Below are 20912 nucleotides of genomic sequence, written 5' to 3' on the forward strand. Positions count from 1 at the left end.
CTACTCCATCCCGGCCCACGCAGACGGAAGGTGTCTATGTGGGTTTCTTGCTGAGCTACGACCGCAACAGAAGAACCATTCACAATCCCTTGCAAACCCATATATCTCTCATGGCCACATGTCTCCAAACTTACAACATAAAACGATACATTTCCAGACAGAGACGGCTCATTTGCAGACATTAACCAATTCAGTGCTGCAAACTCCAACACACGTTTTGCTGATTTATTCCTCAGTCAAAGACAAGGTACAAGACAATACAGACAACATATACCAGACATTATGGAGGGGCCCCATTGTTCTGGGCCACTACAGTAGCCAGGAAGAAGGATTGGTCCTCCAACACAACTGGGATGGATTAAGTCAAGCATGCACCACAGAGCTGACCTGTGGAAACTTTTTAGGTGAAACATAGGATGGAGTTGCCTTCTAGCCAAATGTAAGACTATTGAGTGGGTGAGTTGAGCGTGAGTGATGCAGATAATAAGCCGCTAGACCAAGGTCATTGTTCACAATATTCAAGCCTTTGCACCTAGGAAACTGGTAAGAACTGTTTAAAACATTGCTGAGTCTTCACGTCATCATGTCACACCTCATGGCAGATTGTAGCTATAGTACTTCATAGCCAGACTCCGTAAAGTGATGGCTGGTTATTAGCAATTGACAATCAAGTTTTTAACGATCAATATGAAAAATCTTCAACCACATCTTGGCCTTCTGGTGGCTACTTTTTGAGACTAGACCCTTACTCTTAAATGATTAATGTCTGCAAGTGTTCAGTTTGGTAGTAAGCGCTGGCCACAAGGGTGTAGCTATAAGGACGGCACTTGCAAGTGCAGCCTGGCAATTATCAGGAAACACTAGCGCACGTGTAATAACATGCTTAGATTCCTCTGGAGCTCAAGCGGTGTCACCCAATGAAAAGCAGCTGTTGGTAATTATATTGGTATATGCTACCAGCACTGCCTTGCGTCACAAGGGTAAGCTGTGTGCTGAAGCGTTTAAGCAAATTTTACTTTTCCGTATGGGATCTCAGAATTAGTGGAGCTTGTATGGGCGAGCAATAGGATAACAAGATTACATCCTCAGCACATGTGTTGCTATATAGAAACTTGATGGGGGGATCCATCTGCATCTGCTGCCCCCATGTGGAAAACCACAGCAAACGTGATCATGGTATAGTGTGGAGAAGAGAATCAAGGAGCACATCACAATAGTTAAAAACATAGTTAAAAAACAGTTCCTCACATAGTGTTGATGTGAGGGTGGTTTCACATCTGCACCCCGGGGCTCCGCTTTCCTGCTTAGTTCAGGGACCAGGAAATGGGGAATCCCAGCAACTGAACGGTTCCGTCTCTGGACGGAACTTAACAGCGCCGAACGGACTCCATTGACTATAATGGGATCCGTCTGCCTTTCGTCCAGCTGCCCGGGTTTTAGACGGACCAAAAAGCTCTGCATGCAGACTGTCCAGGAATTTCTAGACAGTTGGCAAAGCTGGGCAGGGTATTTTCAAAAGCGAAACAAAATGCAAGCGATCACATCAAATGAAACTGTAGAATGTGTTGGACATAGCATTAGAAGAATTTTATATCAGTATAACATTTCAGAATAGAAACCATGTTTCCCCAAAATTAAGACCTTGTCTTATATTAATTTTTGCCGCAAAAGAGGCGTTAGGTCTTATTTTCAGGGGACGTCTTATTATACTTACCTAGCAGGCTCGGTCAAGGTCCCTCTCACTGCTTTCCACAGCTTGGGTGCAGTTCCTGCAGTACTCAGCCGCTTATACAACATTACTTCCTGGTTAGGGGATTCATAAATCCCACCTCCAGGAAGCAATGGCTAAGATTGGTTCTTCGAGCGCTGCATTGATTGGCTGAGGTGCTGCGCTCAGAGAACCAGTCAACAGCCATCGTGTTGTGGAGAGCAGCGGGAGGGACCTGGGCAGAGCCTGCTAGGAAATGTATTCCTCTTTTTTCATGTAGTGTAATTAGGGCTTATTTTTGGGGTAGGGCTTATATTTCAAGCCTCTCCAAAAATCCTAAAAAAAAATCAGCCTAGAGCTTATTTTCAGGGAAACACGGTAGTTCAATATAATTGTAGCTGTGATTACATAAGAAATATGTCTAATATCTGCTTGTGGGTGTGGTAATATTTGACATGGCTTTTATGTGAAATAAAAAGTACATACTGCGCCTATAAAATATTATGAGCGGGTGTGAAACAACATAGTTGTATGCCGAAATAAAAATTCTATTTATGTCATAGAATTCTTTTCAAATGCCAAAAATATAGCCACGTGGCTAAAGGCTACACAGCGTCAGTCTGGAGCTATAAAGCAGTTTAACACAATCCACACCAGCTTTCAAACATTACTGTATGTACACTGATCAGCGCTAACATTAAAACCATCTGACTAATACTTTGCACACATGGGACAAATTTTACTTTGACTGTGATAGCACAGCACAAAAAAGTTATCTTATATTAGCTTATTAAAAAGCTATTGATCTCTTATCATAAATGGAGTCTGTCAGCTTGAACATAACTTTTATTTTATTCATTTAAACCAGTCCAATGGGCGGTCCTATCAGTGATTGACAGCCTTTCCTGTATGTGCAGTCATACACAGACAGCTGTCAATCACTGATAGCTCCGCCCATTGGACTGTTCAGCTCAGAATGTGCAGAGATATAAATGAATCAAGCACAAGTTATACAGAATATTTCCCCCATAAAACATATATCAATCTGCTCAGTTCCTCCTGCTCTATAACATGATGCCTGCAGTTTAGACACCATGTTCAAGCCAACAGACTCCCTTTAACACAACAAAACTCTTTGTAAAGTCATTCAAAGTGTAGTGAAACCACCCTGATAGCACACCTTTATATCCCTCCATGTTCAAAATCAAGCTAAACAATAACCCATCTGTAGGTCTGGCATAGACTCCTCAAGACCTCTAAAGATGTCCTGGCAACAAAACGTTACCAGCAGATCCTTTAACCCTTTAATCCGTGAGTGGCGAGTTTCTTACCACCCTGTCAGACCCACCAGGGCAGGTTTTATAACCCCTTGAGTGGCACGCTCGGAAATTTTCCGGGACAAGCTCCACTGCCCATAGCGATATAGGCAGGGCGATTTCTAGGCTATGTTTCACTATGGGACCTGCAGAGCACATTGCCATAAGCTGTGGCATTATGCTCTGCCTACACAGACCCACACAGAGCAGTGCAGCATTTTGAAAAAAAAAGCTGGAAGATATTACCGATCTGCCGGCAATCTCCGGCTTCTATTTTCAAACTCCTGCACTACTTTGCTTACAGGTTGCTATGGAGACCATTAGCTTGTCAGAAGCCAGCCCATTGTCTCTGTGGCAGGGAGAGCTGGTGCTTGACTGTCAAAGGATAGCCTGGCACCAGCTCTTACACAGCAGAGAATGGAGAAAACCTCTGATCTCTGCTTTGTTAACCCTTTACATGCCGCGGTCTATGCGACCGCAGCATGTAAAGGGCTGACAGAGGGAGGGGGCTCCCTCTGTCAGAGGATAGCTGAGCACCAGCTCTTACACAGCAGAGAATAGCGAAAACCTCCAATCTCTGCTGTGTTAACCATTTACATGCCGCGGTCAATGCGACTGCAGCATGTAAAGAGCTGTCACCATCGGACCCCCCGGAATGTGATCAGGAGGTTCTGATGGGTCTCTATGAAAGTCCCCTAAAAACAAAAAATTTTAAAAGAGTAAAAAAAAGGGAGAAAAAAAAACAAAACACTTTTCTCCCTTTACTTGGTAAAAACTTAAAAGCAAAATTACACATGTGTTATGACCCAGAGAAGGAAGTTAGTACATTATTTAACCCCTTAATGACGCGCCCCCTTTTTTTCTTTTTTCTGCTTTTCTTTTTTTCCTCCCCCCGTTTAAAAAATCATAACTCCTCATCGCTGTATGAAGGCTTGTTTTTTGCAGAACGAGTTGTCTTTTTCAATGGTGCTATTTAAACTACCATATAATGTACTGAAAAACTTTTACAAAACTCCAAGTGGAGTAAAATTAAAAAAATGACATTCCACCATCTTTCACTGCGTTTGGTTTTTACGGCGCACAAACTGCAACAATAAAGACATGATAACTTTATTCTATGGGTCGGTACGATTACTACGATACCAAACTTGTAAAGTTTCTTTTGCTGTAGTACTTGTATTTTTTTTCAAAAATTTAATTTTTTTAAATTATTTTCTGCTTCATCTTCTGCGCGCAATAACTTTTTTATTTTTCCATCGGCAATGGCTCATTTTTTTGCGGGATGTCCTGTAGTTTATGTTGGTACTAATTCGGAATACATACGACTTTTTGATCACTTTTTATTGCATTTTTTCTGGGAGATAGGGTAACTGAAAAAGTGCATTTCAGGCGTTCCACATTTTTTTTTCGGACTACGTTCACCGTGTGGGGTAAATAATGCACTACTTGGATACATCGGACATTTAAGGACGCAGCAATACCAAATATGTATTTTTCTTTTATGAGTTAGATTTTTTTTATGTAGATATGTCAAAAGAGGGTGACTTAAACTTTTATTGCTTTTTTTTTTTTGAACTGTGAAAAAGTTGCGAAAAAGAAAAAAAACTATTACAATTTGGCATTGGCATAATCGTACTGGCCTGTAGAATTACTTTAATATATTATTATACTGCTCAGAGAATGCAGTGAAAAATAAAAAACATGCTTAGCATTTTGCCTCAGTTTTTTAGCGTTTTTTTCCGTGCATATGCATAAGCATTTTGCCTCACTAAAAACGCAATGAAAGTGATCAAAAAAGCCATATGTACCCCAAAATGGTACCAATAAAATCTACAGCCTGTCTCGCAAAAAATAAGCCCTCATAGAGTGCCGTACATCAAAAAATAAAAAAGTTACAGGACTTTGAATGCAGCGATTTAAAAAAAAAAAAGATTTTCAAGAAAAAGGGTTTTTATTGCAGAAAAGTGGGAAAACCTAAAAAAAATGTAAGAATTTTGGTATCGTTGTAACCGTACCGACCCGCAGAAAAAATGGAATGTCTCATTTATGCTGCATGATTAGCGCTGTAAAAAAAAAATAAAAAAATCTGTGGCAGAATTGATGCGTTTTCTCTCCCTGCTATCATTAAAAAAAAAAAAAAAGTTTTACAATATAGTCTATGTACCGAAAAGTGACACCGATAAAAACTACAGTTCGCCACGCAAAAAACAAGCCGTCATACGGCCGCGTCGATGGAAAAATAAAAAAGTTATGACTTTTGATAAATGGAGAAGAAAATCCGCCAAAAATTGTTTCGTCCTTAAGCTCAAAATAGGCCGTGTCATGAAGGGGATACTGGTGCTACATCTTGCCTAGATAAGTGGCACACATGCATCAGGACATCCACATGATGTAAAAGAAAGTATGATTGCTCAGACCAAGCTGCCTTCTTCTTCCATTTCTCTAAGGTCTATCTCTATTGGCGGTGGTGTAAATTGATAATATATTTCATGTTTTTTACGTTCCTTTTTGTGTGTCCGAGGGCAATGCACTCCTGATTATAAAATTCCTCAAATATGGAGGTTTTTGATAACACAGAAGGGGAGGGTCCAAGAATATGGTACTCAGACGGTCATCCTTGTGTACGGTATATGCTTCTTCAGATCTATCCTATTATGTCTGAGGAAGAACCCACAGTAGGTTCAAAAGCTTGTTGTAATATCATCTATGTTTGTTAGCCATTAAAAGGTATCACATCTACAAGATTACTTGGTTTCTCTTGCTAAGAACAATCACATTTTGCTCTACTGGCTAAAACAGTACCAAACCTTTCCTCTTAATTGGCCCAGTCACTATCCCTTATATCAACTCTATTAGAGGCAGGAGAGTGAAAATTAGTATTCTCATTCTCTCCCGTACCTCATACATCTTCATTATATAATATTTGTTACACTTCACTCTAGTAAACATTTGGTTGCTATGAGCAATGGCATCAGTTTCATCTGAAACTGAATTAGTTACTCCCTGGTTTCCCAGCACCCATAATAACGTCATTTCATTCAACTTCAGCATTAATACATGACATTTCATTTCTTATTGCTGTGTCCTGAAGAGTCACCATGGGTAACCATTCAGAAGTTACCATTGTGAAAAATGACCATACAAAGTCACCTTACTTCATACTATGCTTTGGGTTGAAGTTTGTTTCAGCACAAGAGCCTTGTGTGGCACAGAGTGTTAAGGCAGCAGAAATGCAGTCCTAAGCTCTTGCTTATAACCTGAAGTTTGCTGGTTCAATCCCTACATGGTTCAGATAGCTGACTCATCCTTCTGAGGTCATTAAAAAATATTTCAAGAGGCTTCAATGAAGAATGGACCATATGAGAAATCTGGAGCAGAGATAACAAACAGGCCTGGTGACCCCCTAACACCAATTTAGAGACCATGAAACTGTTACATCTTTATCAGTGGAATAATTAAGTATTTACTTCTCTATTCATCCTGTTTAAGTGCAAATCAATCACACTATGTCTGTGCTCTTTTATGTTTATGGGTGTATATATTCTATTAGGCCAAAGCTTGCCGTATTTGTTAGCCAATAAAAAGATATCATATCTACAATATTACTTTGTTTCTCTGACTGAGAACAATCGCATTTTGGGCCAATAAAACAATAGCATTCCTACAGGAAAGAAAAGAACGAGAAAAGTTTTAAGTCCCTAGATTTATTTGAAGAGGTAGCTCAACATGGGGAAGGGACGTAGTTAATGACCAACCATAGATAGTGAGAAGTAAGCTTCACCAAGAGCTAGAATGGGTTAGGGCTGAGCTGAGCCATATACATCAGATTAGTTCTACACTAAAGCCCCATTTACATGGGATGACTGTCAGGCAAAGATGTTGCACGGTAAATATGCACGGGAGCGAGTACACACAGGGATTAGTGTCGGGCATTGTTTGCCCGACAGTCTTCCCGTGTAAATGAGGCTTAACAGAAGAGTTGGAGAGAAAGAGAAAACTTCTGAAAGAAACTGCTTTCTACAAATGGTGGTCTGAATCAGAGTGAATACCCATGAAGACAAAGATAAACGTATATTGAGAAATAGCACATTGTTCTACAGGGAAGTGTTCCCACCTGAAAAATGTAGGCACAAAGAGATACTGGAGGAATCTCTGAAACAAAATAAATTGATGGAAGAGGAATTGTTGCGAATGAAGTTAGAGTTGAAAGGGACCTTTAAAAGAAAAGTCGAATCTCATCAAGTAATTGCACATTGAGAAGAAGAACTTTGGTGAGTGCCAAAATGATACAGAAATGAAGATTCGGAGGTTAGAAATGACTAAACACGTGTTTAGGCAGCGAATAGAAGAAATAAAGACTTACAAAAAGAAACGTGAAGGGGAATTAAGAATCACAAAGACCATCGCACAAAGAAGATGCACTTGGAAGGTAATCTGCAAGCATACAAATGGAATTAGAGAAAAGGTTTTAAATTAGGAAGTAGTCTCTGCAATCCAGGATAGAGAAGAAGCTATCCAACAGAAGTGCTAAGTGCAGGCCCAGATGAAGAAGTGTTAAAAAGAGATGGAAGACACTGGAGTGTCCAGAGATGATTTGTGGACCCAGGTGGTAAAGGCTGAGAAGAAACGGAAATGTCTTAAAGCCAAGATGATACCAGGGAGGAATATGCTGTTAGTAAAGATGAAGTGGACTCTTAAGACATTCGTTGGTAAAGCCAAGTGGTCTAATGCGTTGTTGCTGTCATTGTTCCAGTGACAGGTGAAGATTCTGCAGTATCTACCAACACCATAAGGAAAATACTGAAAGAAAATAAGATGAATTAGAGGCTACAAGTAATTCTTAAAGATGATGATCTTATGAGAAAGAGACCTACCGTGGAGAAAAGAGTATTTGGTGAAATTAAGGGCCCTGTTCTGATGGGAGTGACACAGAGCCTAGAAGATGATACAAGTGATGTGCTCAGTGGTGATGATGGTGAAGTTGACTTGGTGGTACTGGTACAATATGTATAAAGTGGATGGGTACTATATATATCACCTACATCAGCTTGTTTCTGAAATTTGCATCAGCTAGGCTTCTCCCAGGCTAAGATTTTAAAGCACTCTGGGGTTATGATATCAAGAGATGCTGTTCAAGCACTTTGGTAGCACAAAGAAACGGGCAACGTTGTGCACTGTAGACGTAGTGGTTGGCCAAGGAAACTTAGTGCAACAGATGAAAGGCACATCATGCTTACAGTATTTGCCTTTGAAATTGGAAAATGTTCAGCAGTTCCATCAGCTCAAAACTTACAGAACTCAGTGGGACCCTGGTACACCCATCTACTGTTCGGAGAAGTATGGCCAAAAGTGGTCTTCACTCTGGACCGATGAGTCAAAATGTGAAATATTTAGATTAGAGTTGAGCGAACATACTCGTCCGAGCTTGATGCTCGTTCGAGTATTAGTGTGTTCGAGATGCTCGTTACTCGTAACGAGTACCACGCGATGTTCGAGTTACTTTCACTTTCGTCTCTGAGACGTTAGCGCACTTTTCTGGCCAATAGAAAGACAGGGAAGGCATTACAACTTCCTCCTGTGATGTTCCAGCCCTATACCACCCCCCTGCTGTGAGTGGCTGGCGAGATCAGGTGTCACCCGAGTATATAAATCGTCCCCTCCCGCGGCTCGCCACAGATGCATTCTGACATAGCTCAGGGAAAGTGCTGCTGATGCTGGAGCTGCTATAGGGAGAGTGTTAGGAGTGATTTTAGGCTTCAAGAACCCCAACGGTCCTTCTTAGGGCCACATCTGACCGTGTGCAGTACTGTTGAGGCTACTTTTTGCAGTGTTGCACTTTTTTTTTTTTTGTATATCGGCCGTGCAGAGCATTGCGTCCTCAGTCTGCAGTCATTGTACATAGTATAGGGCAAGTAGCGGTGACGCAGGGACAGTGAAAAAGCTGAAAGAGATATACTGTCTATATAGGCCGTGGGCTTTTCCTAAAAAATTTGGGAAAAAACTTTCTATTTGGGCTGCCTGTGACCGTCCTCAGTGTACTGCGTCTGTGCTGGGGGTAGTAGTCCTAATTAATACGCAGCCAGCTAAGTGTTACAGCAGGCTTGTGCAAAATTCTTTACTGGCTCTGCGTTGGCCGTTATATCACCGCTGTCATCCTGTCCAGAGGGAAACAGTCTGCAGTAATTTTACATAGTTTAGGGCAAGTAGTGGTGAGGCAGGGACAGTGAAAAAGCTGAAAGAGATATACTGTCTATATAGGCCGTGGGCTTTTCCTAAAAAATTTGGGAAAAAACTTTCTATTTGGGCTGCCTGTGACCGTCCTCAGTGTACTGCTTCTGTGCTGGGGGTAGCAGTCCTAATTAATACGCAGCCAGCTAAGTGTTACAGCAGGCTTGTGCAAAAGTCTTTTCTGGCTCTGCTGTGCATTCCGTAAGCGAAGTCAGCCTCCAACCACAGGCCAATAAGCGGCACATTTAATTACAGCGTTCTGTTTCTGCTCTACTCGTAATACCACCAGCATGCGCAGGCATATGATGGCCAAGCACCCCACAAGGTGGGACGAAGGCCGTTCACCGCCTCCGGTTTGCACCACTGCCTCTCCCCCTGTGCCCCAACCTGCCACTGAGATCCAATCCCCCTCTGAGGACACAGGCACTACCGTCTCCTGGCCTGCACCCACACCCTCAACTCCGCTGTCCTCGGCCCCATCCAGCAATGTCTCTCAGCGCAGCGTCCAGACGTCGCTAGCGCCACTGTTTGAGCGCAAGCGCAAGTACGCCGCCACGCACCCGTACGCTCAAGCGTTAAACATGCACATTGCCAAATTGATCAGCCTGGAGATGCTGCCATATAGGCTTGTGGAAACGGAGGCTTTCAAAAGCATGATGGCGGCGGCCCCGCGCTACTCGGTTCCCAGTTGCCACTACTTTTCCCGATGTGCCGTCCCAGCCCTGCACGACCACGTCTCCCGCAACATTGTACGCGCCCTCACCAACGCGGTTACTGCCAAGGTCCACTTAACAACAGACACGTGGACAAGCACAGGCGGGCAGGGCCACTATATCTCCCTGACGGCACATTGGGTGAATTTAGTGGAGGCTGGGACAGAGTCAGAGCCAGGGACCGCTCACGTCCTACCCACCCCCCGAATTGCGTGCCCCAGGTCGGTGGTGGTATCTGCGGCGGTGTATGCTTCCTCCACTAAACCACCCTCCTCCTCCTCCTACGCAACCTCTGTCTCGCAATCAAGATGTGTCAGCAGCAGCACGTCGCCAGCAGTCGGTGTCGCGCGGCACGGCAGCACAGCGGTGGGCAAGCGTCAGCAGGCCGTGCTGAAACTACTCAGCTTAGGAGAGAAGAGCCACATGGCCCACGAACTGCTGCAGGGTCTGACAGAGCAGACCGACCGCTGGCTTGCGCCGCTGAGCCTCCAACCGGGCATGGTCGTGTGTGACAACGGCCGTAATCTGGTGGAGGCTCTGCAGCTCGGCAGCCTCATGCACGTGCCATGCCTGGCCCATGTCTTTAATTTGGTGGTTCAGCGCTTTCTGAAAAGTTACCCACGCTTGTCATACCTGCTCGGAAAGGTGCGCCGGGTCAGCGCACATTTCTGCAACTCCAAGACGGACGCTGCCACCCTGCGGACCCTGCAACATCGGTTTAATCTGCCAGTGCACCGATTGCTGTGCGACGTGCCCATACGGTGGAACTCTACGCTCCACATGTTGGCCAGGCTCTATGAGCAGCGTAGAGCTATTGTGGAATACCAACTCCAACATGCGCGGCGTAGTGGGAGTCAGCCTCCTCAATTCTTTACAGAAGAGTGGGCCTGGTTGGCAGACATCTGCCAGGTCCTTGGAAACTTTGAGGAGTCTACCCAGATGCTGAGCGGGGATGCTGCAATCATTAGCGTCACCATTCCTCTGCTATGCCTCTTGAGAAGTTCCCTGCAAAGCATAAAGGCAGACGCTTTGCACTCGGAAATGGAGGCGGGGGAAGACAGTATGTCGCTGGATAGTCAGAGCACCCTCATCTCTATATCTCAGCGCGTTGAGGAGGAGGAGGAGGGGGAAGAGACAGCTTGGCCCACTGCTGAGGGTACACATGCTGCTTGCCTGTCATCCTTTTAGCGTGTATGGCCTGAGGAGGAGGAGGAGGAGGGGGAGGAGCATGAGGAGGAGGGGGTAGAGACAGCTTGGCCCACTGCTGAGCGTACACATGCTGCTTGCCTGTCATCCTTTCAGCTTGTATGGCCTGAGGAGGAGGAGGAGGAGGAGGATCCTGAAAGTGATCTTCCTAGTGAGGACAGCCATGTGTTGCGTACAGGTACCCTGGCACACATGGCTGACTTCATGTTAGGATGCCTTTCTCGTGACCCTCGCGTTACACGCATTCTGGCCACTACGGATTACTGGGTGTACACACTGCTCGACCCACGGTATAAGGAGAACCTTTCCACTCTCATTCCCGAAGAGGAAAGGGGTTCGAGAATGATGCTATACCACAGGGCGCTGGTGGACAAACTGATGGTAAACTTCCCATCCGACAGCGCTAGTGGCCGAAGGCGCAGTTCCGAGGGCCAGGTAGCAGGGGAGGCGCAGAGATCAGGCAGCATGTACAGCGCAGGCAGGGGACCATTATCCAAGGCCTTTGCCAGCTTTCTGGCTCCCCAGCAAGACTGTGTCACCGGTCCCCAGTCAAGGCTGAGTTGGCGGGAGCACTGTAAAAGGATGGTGAGGGAGTACGTAGCCGATCGCACTGGGGAAGGAACATTATAGGGATCCCGGCGGTGAAAGTCACAAAGTCGAGGGGAGCACACGGAGAACGGCGGTGAGAATGACAGTGGGGGACATTGCAGGGAGTCCGGCGGTGACAGTCACAGCAGCGGATTGGAGCGGTCATGCTGGCTTCTGGAGTTAAGATGCCAGGCCGGCACAGACACCCTTTCAGCACCACTAGCAACCACGGTGCTATAAGCGGAGTAACCAGCCGAGGGGGCAGCTGACATGGCAGAAGTCCGACAGCACCAGTCGCAACAGCGGCACTAGCAGCGTACAAATAAGGCCAGTGGGGACCTTACATGGCAGAAGGGTGACAGGGATGCTAGCAGCTGAGAAATTAACCCAGCGGAGAACTTATATAGGAGCACCGCCACCAACATTGTCAGCTTCAGTCTGGGGAGGAATTTAAGGTAGCCTATCGCCAGCTGTGGGCGTACCCTTTCACTCCCCCAGGACAATCCCAGGTCTCCACCTATAGTTGTGGGGGAGACAAGATAAACCAGTACCGGTTGTTGCTTGGTGCAACTGTTCTGTTTCCATGCAACATTTCATAATTAAAACCCACAATTTGATATTTTCTTATTTCTCAGCTTTGTAAATAAAAAGGGGAGCAAAAAGGTACCAGCGAGCAAGCAGCAAAGAGAAGGCGGAAAAACGCAGCATCCATATCTTAAATATGTATGTGTCCCCCATACAATGTGTTTCAGTTCTTGGCTAAATGAAAAGAAGTATTCAACTTCTGGAAGTAAACAATGAATGTTTCTGTGCCTTTTATTTAGATCAAGCAGAATCTTTGAAGCGCACAGTAAGCTGCAAGTTCATTATACAATAAATAAGAATTATCTGCATGTGCCAAGAAAACCCTTTTATCTGATATACAAGATCCTGATATGTGTCTGCTATATAGAAACTATGTAAAAAAATGGCCCGTGGTGAAAAAATAGTCACAGTCTAGTTCATTGCTGCCATGTTAACTATTACATATTATATAGCCTACTGTATATTCTTTCTTTTAGTCAAAAAGTTTCACAGCATATCTATGTGGTTATATAACCAATCCAATGCATTCATATACCCGTAGGTCTTATTTTCAGGGAAGCAGGTAATATATATATATGTACTAATAGTGCTTTTTTTGTGCACATACAGCAAGATGGTTGAATTACAAATCACTGAAACATTGGGGAAGATTTACTAAGCTAAATGCACCAGAAATCAAAGTTAAAGGGGTTGTACCAAGATTAACCCCTTCATGACATGGCCTATTTTGGGCTTAAGGACTAGAGATGAGCGAGTGTACTCGGAAAAGCACTACTCGCTCGAGTAATTTGCTTTATCCGAGTATCGCTGTGCTCGTCCCTGAAGATTCGGGTGCCGGCACGGAGCGGGGAGCTGCAGGGGAGAGCGGGGAGGAACGGAGGGGAGATCTTTCTCTCCCTCTCTCCCGCCCGCTCTCCCCTGCTCCCCGCTGCGACTCACCTGTCAGCCGCAGCGGCACCCGAATCTTCAGGGACGAGCACAGCGATACTCGGATAAAGCAAATTACTCGAGCGAGTAGTGCTTTTCCGAATACGCTCGCTCATCTCTATTAAGGACGCAACAATTTTTGGCAGATTTTCTTCTCTGTTTATCAAAAGCCATAACTTTTTTATTTTTCCGTCGACGCGGCCGTATGAGGGCTTGTTTTTTGCATGGCGAACTGTAGTTTTTATCGGCGTCATTTTTGGGTACATTAACTATATTGTAAAACTTAAATTTTTTTTTTATGATAGCAGGGAGAGAAAACGCATCAATTCTGCCATAGATTTTAATTTTTTTTTACAGCGTTAATCATGCAGCATAAATGACACAATCCATTTTTTCTGCGGACCGGTACGGATACCAAAATTCTTACATTTTTTTTAGGTTTTTCCACTTTTCTGCAATAAAAACACCTTTTTTGGAAATCTTTTTTTTTTCTAAATCGCTGCATTCAAAGTCCTGTAACTTTTTTATTTTTTTATGTACGAAGCTTTCTGAGGGCTTATTTTTTGTGAGACAAGCTGTAGTTTTACGGGTACCATTTTGAGGTACATACGGCTTTTTTGATCACTTTTATTGCGTTTTTAGTGAGGCAAAATGCTAAAAATTGGCATTTTGCCTCAGTTTTTTAGCGGTTTTTTTAGGCGTTTTTGTCCGTACACAGTCAAAAGCATGTGCAACTTATTGTACGCGTCGTTACGGACGCGACAATACCAAATATGTGGGGGTTTATTTTTTTTTTACCTTTTTTTATGCTAATCTGAGAAAAAGCATTAAAAAAATGGTTTTTTTACTCTTTTTATTTACATTTTTTTAATTCATTTTTTTAAAATCTTTTTCTTTTTTTACAACATTTGTGTCCCCCTGGGGGACTTTGACCACTGCCCTGATGATCGCTGTCATAAGCTTATACAGCGATCTCAGGCACTGGTAACACAGGACGCCATCGTATGGCGTCCTGTTACCATGGCGACAGGCCGGGCTCTCACGATAACATCGCGAGAGCCGGTCGGAGACACAGAGGGAGTGCGCTCCCTCTGTGAACTCTTTCCCTGCCGCGATCTACTTAGATCGCGGCAGGGACGGGGTTAACAGTGGGGGGCGCATCTCCGATGCCCCCCCACTGTTGCAGCGGGACGGCGGCTGTGACTGGCAGCCGGCTCCCACTGCGGGATAGCGCGGGATCATATGTGATCCCGTGCTATCCCCAGGACGTAAGTTTATGCCCTGTTGCGGGAAGTACCCCGCTGCCAGGACGTAAACTTACACCCTGCAGCGGGAAGGGGTTAACCATTATCACCTCTCTATAGGATAGGTGAAAAAAATCTGATTGGTGTGGTTCTTAACCCCACCCACCCACTCTCCACAGGAGGAGGAGATTGAATGGAGCTATGGCCACAGTACCGCTCCATTCATTTTCAATGGGACCTGCTGAGTATACGCACTTGGCTATTTCCATCAGCCCGATGGAAATGAGTGAAGCAGTGGAAGAGCATACATGGCTACAGCTTCATTCATTCTGATGTGGGGGAAGCGTCCCCACAGTGGGGAGTAAAGGGGAACAACTGGGGACATTCGCAATAGGTGAGGATCTCCCTGAAGATAGTCTGGACACCTGTTGGCATGTTCTGCGGGCCCCTGCTCCCTCACTCTTCGGTCAGGTGTGATTCCAGACATCGCATGTCCTTTACACTGTCAGATGAGTGATGTCTGACACCTTGCCCCTTCTCTGTCAGATGGGTGATGTCTGACACTCTCCCCCTTACGTGTGTGGGTGTGGACATTTAAACTATATCCTGTTTTGGTGTATGCATTGTTGCAGAAGGTCCTGGGTTTGATTTCCTTGTGTCTGTAGGAATGCAGAGACCTGGTGTGAACACTGTCTTGTTCAGTGTCTGCCTGTTTGTGTGAGACACCTGATATGAACAATGTCTTGTTCAGTTTATGTCTGTATGTGTGCAGATTCCTGGTGTGTATTATGTCCTATGTTAGTGTTCCCCTGCATCTGCAGGTGTGTTGCGTCCTTGTCTGGTGTTCCTGTCTATTCATATCTAGGTGAGATCGGTGTCCCTAGGTTCCAATGTGGAGCCGTCCTTATTGGGATGATCACTCCACTTGTAGACAGGGTTCCCTTTTCTGTGGTTCAGTTGTCTTATTAGTGTAGGGACTCACAAGATAATGAGGACTCTTGATGTGGGCTTGTGAGCTTAGGTATTTTGGCCAAAATATGAACCAATACCTCATTCTAAGTGATATTTCCACCTGCCTTGTTGTTTTCGTACTTTGGTAAGTATTTGGCCACCTGGTGTTGTGTAGGGTCTATGTCCCTGTTTTCGCTTTTTGCTTGCACATTTGGGTTATGTTTGGTGTAACCCCTTTTGTCATTAGGTGATAGGATGTTTGTTTTATGTTTGGTGTGAATGGTGTCTGATCGTGTGTATATCCCTATATATTTCCCCTTAGTTATAAACATATTAGATTCGTGTAGGCAAGGTGAATAAGACCTGCACAAAAGTAACACTTATGGGGATGTGACAGGGAGCCAGGTGATGCATTTTGTATACTCACCCGCTTGCAGGATCAAGCACTATCAGTGAAGTGGGCGCATGGCAAGACAACCAAACTCTTTTGCAGAGTCCTGTGTGTGCACTCTCCCACAAACCTGTATAGAAGAACGTGGGACTCTGAAAAGAATCAGAATTTCGTGCCACACGACAATTTCAGAGGAGGACGCCAAAAGCAGGTGAGTATAAAACCACATTACCTGCCTCTCTTAGTTTATGGTGCTGTGGGGACGTGTCAGATTCCCTTTAAGTATAATTTGATCAAGAGAGGACACAAAAGAGTTTGTTCATTATATTATGTCACTTTTACAACCTTGAAGGTTTATTTAAAATAATCTCAGACCTAAAACATTCTTAAAAGAACATTAAACAATAAAAGACTTGAGATAATTTAATTATCTACACAAAAAGTTGTCCTGCTGCTCAGTTCAAGAGCTATACAACCTCTGTGCCCCATCGGGCCGTATACATAGATAATGTTTAGATATGGTCATTTAGCACCAAGACCATAAAGCTGCATAGCCCCATATTATGGATATTATATTTACTGACATACTACCAAATGTTAATTTTTGGTGGCAAGTTGTTGGTGCCTCACATATTGAAATATCAGCCCACCTCTTGTATATTACCCAGAGTATTACAGAAACTGTGCTAGCATGAATCGGAGAGCCTATCAGATGCCGTTTCGCTCCAGCAAACTTCTGCAACTATCTTTACCCAACATTAACATTTTTTTTTTTTTTAAATCGGATCATTTTCATTGAAGTTATGTTTTTGAATGAAATTACACCTTAATTTCTACACATTTCTACATGTATAAGCATAATATACATACAACATATCATTACCCGACTCAAACAATACAACTAATCATAACTATATTTAAACAAATCATAATAAGCCCCATCCCCACCCAAAAAAAGAAAAACCTAAAGGCCCATTTACACATAACGATTATCGCTCAAAATTCATTAAAGTGACCAAAAACGAGCGATAATTGTTACAAGTAAACTCGGGCATCGTGCACTTTTTGTTTGAAAGATGATTTTAACGTGAACTTAAAATCCATCTTTCAGCTAGTGAGAGATAAACTATCTCTCAGTAGACTGCATGCTGCTATCTCCATGGGAGTCGACAGATAACATTGTAATCTGCTGTCAGCCACAAGCAGAGCAATAGAGGCCCCTTTACATGCAAATTAATATGATAAAGTGTTAATGGCTAATAACACTTAATGCAAACAAATCACAAAATCTTTCAATTTGACAGTAGTTTGAAAGATTATTTTTGCATGTAAATGGGCCTTAACTCTTCTCCACCTTCTCACCTTATATATCCCCATTTCCGAATATATAACCTCTTTTATCTTAGTGACAAAATCTCCTACTGTCGGTGGGGCAGGCTGTATCCAACAGGGAGTAATCAGCTTCTGTGCCTGGTACAATGCTCTCTGAATTCCCTAATGAGTATACCCATCAAGTCCATCAACAATACCCAATATACACGTTCTGGGATGTAAACCCCATTTACATGCAAAGATGATTGCTCAAAATTTGTTCAAAAAATAGGGAGAATGACAGTTTAAGTGATCATTTTGCATAAATTACTAATGCCCATTACTAGTTTATTAGCTTCATTTGCGTATAAATGAGCCGCCCTTTGCTGTATGCAGATAACAGCAGGTAGCAGGTGGTCTGTTATCTGCATACAGCTCCATTGTTCTCCCATGGGACAGGAGCTGAAAACAATGTTATCAGCACTCCCATGGATAATCACAGCATGCGGTCCCTGCTATCATCTGGGCAGCCAAATTATGTTTTTTATGCTGAAAACTCTAGCTCTAGCTTTAACCGTAGCTCTAGAACACCCAAGAAATTTCACCAAAGGGTGTCGTACCAAAAGCATAGGTACTGACCAGGCCTGAGCAGTAAACGCATGTCGCAACTGAAAAAAAAATAACTATGTGGAACATCATTAAGGTCTCTAAATTGTAAACTATAAAAAAGACCCCCAGAATGTATCTGTTTCAAAAAGATTACTCGTCTCTTCTCCCATGGGGAAAATCCCTCCAACCTTAAAAGCTCTGGCAATTCAGGGTTCCTCCATCTAGTTGCAAAATCTGCTTACATTTATTCCATAATTTAATTCTTAAAATAATTGTTAGATATAATCCCTTTTCCTTCTTTCATCCCACTCTCACATACAATTATTGGGGGCTACAACTTGTCATTTTAGAAATTAATCTACCATCCAACCCCACCTCATTTCTTTTTACCCACACCTTCAAGTGTTGCAACTGAGATGCCAAAAAGTATATCCAAACATTTGGAATTGCCAATGCTCCAGACCATTCTTCCTTTTGAAAGATCTCCAATGTAATTCCAGCAGACTTCTTATTCCACAATAAACTCGTAAGAAGTCTAAAAAAAATATCATGATGGAATCCAAACAGGAGAGCTGTGAAGTATATTGTAGCATCAAAACAGTTTTATCGACAATGGGAGACAATTCCAGACCTTGATCTCATCCTTAAAGTTTTGTACCAAGGAAAGCAGAGTGGCCGAAATATAGTCTTGAGGCTTAGAAGATACCACAACTCCCAAATATTTGAATTCTTTCAGTATTTGTAATTGCATATGTTCCAATGAATAGTCCACCAGCAAGGGATCTAAATAGAGAATCATAGATTTCCCACAATTAATAGTAAGATCCGACATCTTACCAAATATAACACAAATGGACATTACAGGACTCATTTATTTACTCAACAAATTATCCCCATACTTGAATCAGGGGATTGCCTTATCAAACCAGCCAGGGATACCCTTGCCTATTTTTTTTACTGTCTAACGCTATCTGTCTCAAAATATGACCATTTACCATCACTCTTGCTCTTGGCATTAAAAAGAGCAGTTTTACCCATGCCAAGAATTTCTTACCAAAACCTATCCTATGAAGAACAGCCCACTAATAACTCCACTTCACGTTGTCAAACATGGCCACCTCACATCTTACCTATGTGATATAAGTGGTTCAATATGTCTGTGTTTTCTCAGTCTTAAAAAGAGCTTCAGGGACTTATATATTTTCCTATACCGAAGCCCATACAAACAAGGCGATGCCGCTTTTGGTAGTACAAGTAACACATTGCAGATTGTCAGTGTTATCCATAATCCTGTTCTTAAACCAATTACCCTACCCATATAGAGCAATGATTCTGACAACAGCAGGAGAAGTGGGCTCAAATAAAAGAACAATATGGTGTGATGCAGTAAAAAAGTTACACTGGCCCTTGAAGAAATGCTTTTCCAGATCCCAGTTTCCCTTGTTTTATAGTATAAAACTATATAACAGCAGAAGATTAAGGAGAAGCATACAAGAAATATAATAACACCCAGGATATAGCAAAGTTTAAGTGCATCGTCTCCATGTAACGCCATAAGTAGGATCATCGGTAGGGAGCATAGTTCAAGAGGACATGGTGGAGGTTCTTGAGTGAAATACAAGGTTAAGAACACGACTGCAGGGAAGAAAAATGCTGAGAACCAAAGCAGTATTAATAATTTCTTAGTTCTCCGTGCTGGAAGTAATGATATATAGTGAAGAGGCCATAGAACTGCCAAGTAGGTGTCCACCACCATCGAAGCGGTGGTAAGTACTCCTCCCCAGTAGGTAACAGCCAACAAAAAGAGAAGCAGAATACATATATATTCTGGCATCTTCCAGTTCAGGCTATTACATATCGCAATTACAGTATACAATATGAGGTATATCAAGTCGTAGAGCACTATGTTTCCCAGCAATATGAACCTTGTTTCCTTGCGCATGCTGATGTTGGAGTAAATGGAGAATATTATACAAGGAGTAATGAAGAGTGCTGTCACACAGCAAAAGATTATTGGTATAAGAAACAAGTGCATTTCCGAGTAAGACGGATAGATTATCCACTCCCGAATCATGTGTTGTGTCGGTGGGTCAATTTTGAAGGTGCGATTGACGGAGTTCTCTCTTTGCAGCATGATTGAAGCGTTGACTAATTTGGGCAGACTGCATTCTGATGTGTTCATGGTTCTTCTCCTCAGAGTGAACCGTTCTTCTAGGCTAAACGCTGCCCAAAAGTTTCATTCTTGCGTTTCTTCTGTGCTCCAACAGACACAACTGGATGTAAGGTTGATTTTCCAAGGTAGCTTCATTATTATCAGATTCTCTTTTCCTTCCTGAATGTCCTATAATCTGGTGTCTTCCAGGGCTCTGAGACGAAACATCTCTGAGTTGTGTGTACTTGCTTGTCCTTGCGCTTAAAGTTGAGAATCCAATATCTCTACTATAACAACAAAGAAACAGATGGGATGGCTGGCTGATTACACAGATGTGTTCAATAAAACAGGAAATACCATGTGCACCAGGCCATGCAAGCCATCATATCTACCTTTTAGAGTGCATCATATATCAACTTCATTCAATATAATCAATATTACATTTAGCTTTTTTTTCTAAGGAGTATAATAGATTTTGCCATGGAGTACAAGGAACATAATATGTGTACCTAGGCCTGAGAGCACTAGAAAACACTCAATAGCTTACTATGTACTTAGCCGAGAAAGCTAATAGGACAAGAGCATAGTTAATTTATCAAAACACATGGTACAAAAATATATTTCCTTGCTACATATAACACTTAATCCGGATAAGCTGAATATAGTTTATTTAAAGAGAAAGACTATTCATAACGGTAATGAATATTAATTAGAGATGAGCGAACGTACTCGTCCGAGCTTGATACTCGTTCGAGTATTAGCGTGTTCGAGATGCTCGTTACTCGAGACGAGTACCACGCGATGTTCGAGTTACTTTCACTTTCATCTCTGAGACGTTAGCGCGCTTTTCTGGCCAATAGAAAGACAGGGAAGGCATTACAACTTCCCCCTGCGACGTTCAAGCCCTATACCACCCCCCTGCAGTGAGTGGCTGGCGAGATCAGGTGTCACCCGAATATATAAATTGGCCCCTCCCGCGGCTC

The 20912-nt window shown here is 43.1% G+C and overlaps 1 protein-coding gene across 1 annotated transcript; it reads right to left on the reverse strand.

Moving 5' to 3' along the window:
• Window positions 1-18903: 18903 nt before the first annotated feature.
• LOC136624391 (probable G-protein coupled receptor 148) lies at window positions 18904-19959 on the reverse strand. The gene has a single exon (XM_066598399.1). It carries the CDS (start codon window positions 19957-19959, stop codon window positions 18904-18906), a length of 1056 nt encoding a protein of 351 aa, XP_066454496.1.
• Between the last annotated feature and the right edge of the window lie 953 nt (window positions 19960-20912).

The sequence above is a fragment of the Eleutherodactylus coqui genome, chromosome 1, assembly GCF_035609145.1.
Source record: "Eleutherodactylus coqui strain aEleCoq1 chromosome 1, aEleCoq1.hap1, whole genome shotgun sequence".
NCBI classification, from domain to species: Eukaryota; Metazoa; Chordata; class Amphibia; order Anura; family Eleutherodactylidae; genus Eleutherodactylus; species Eleutherodactylus coqui.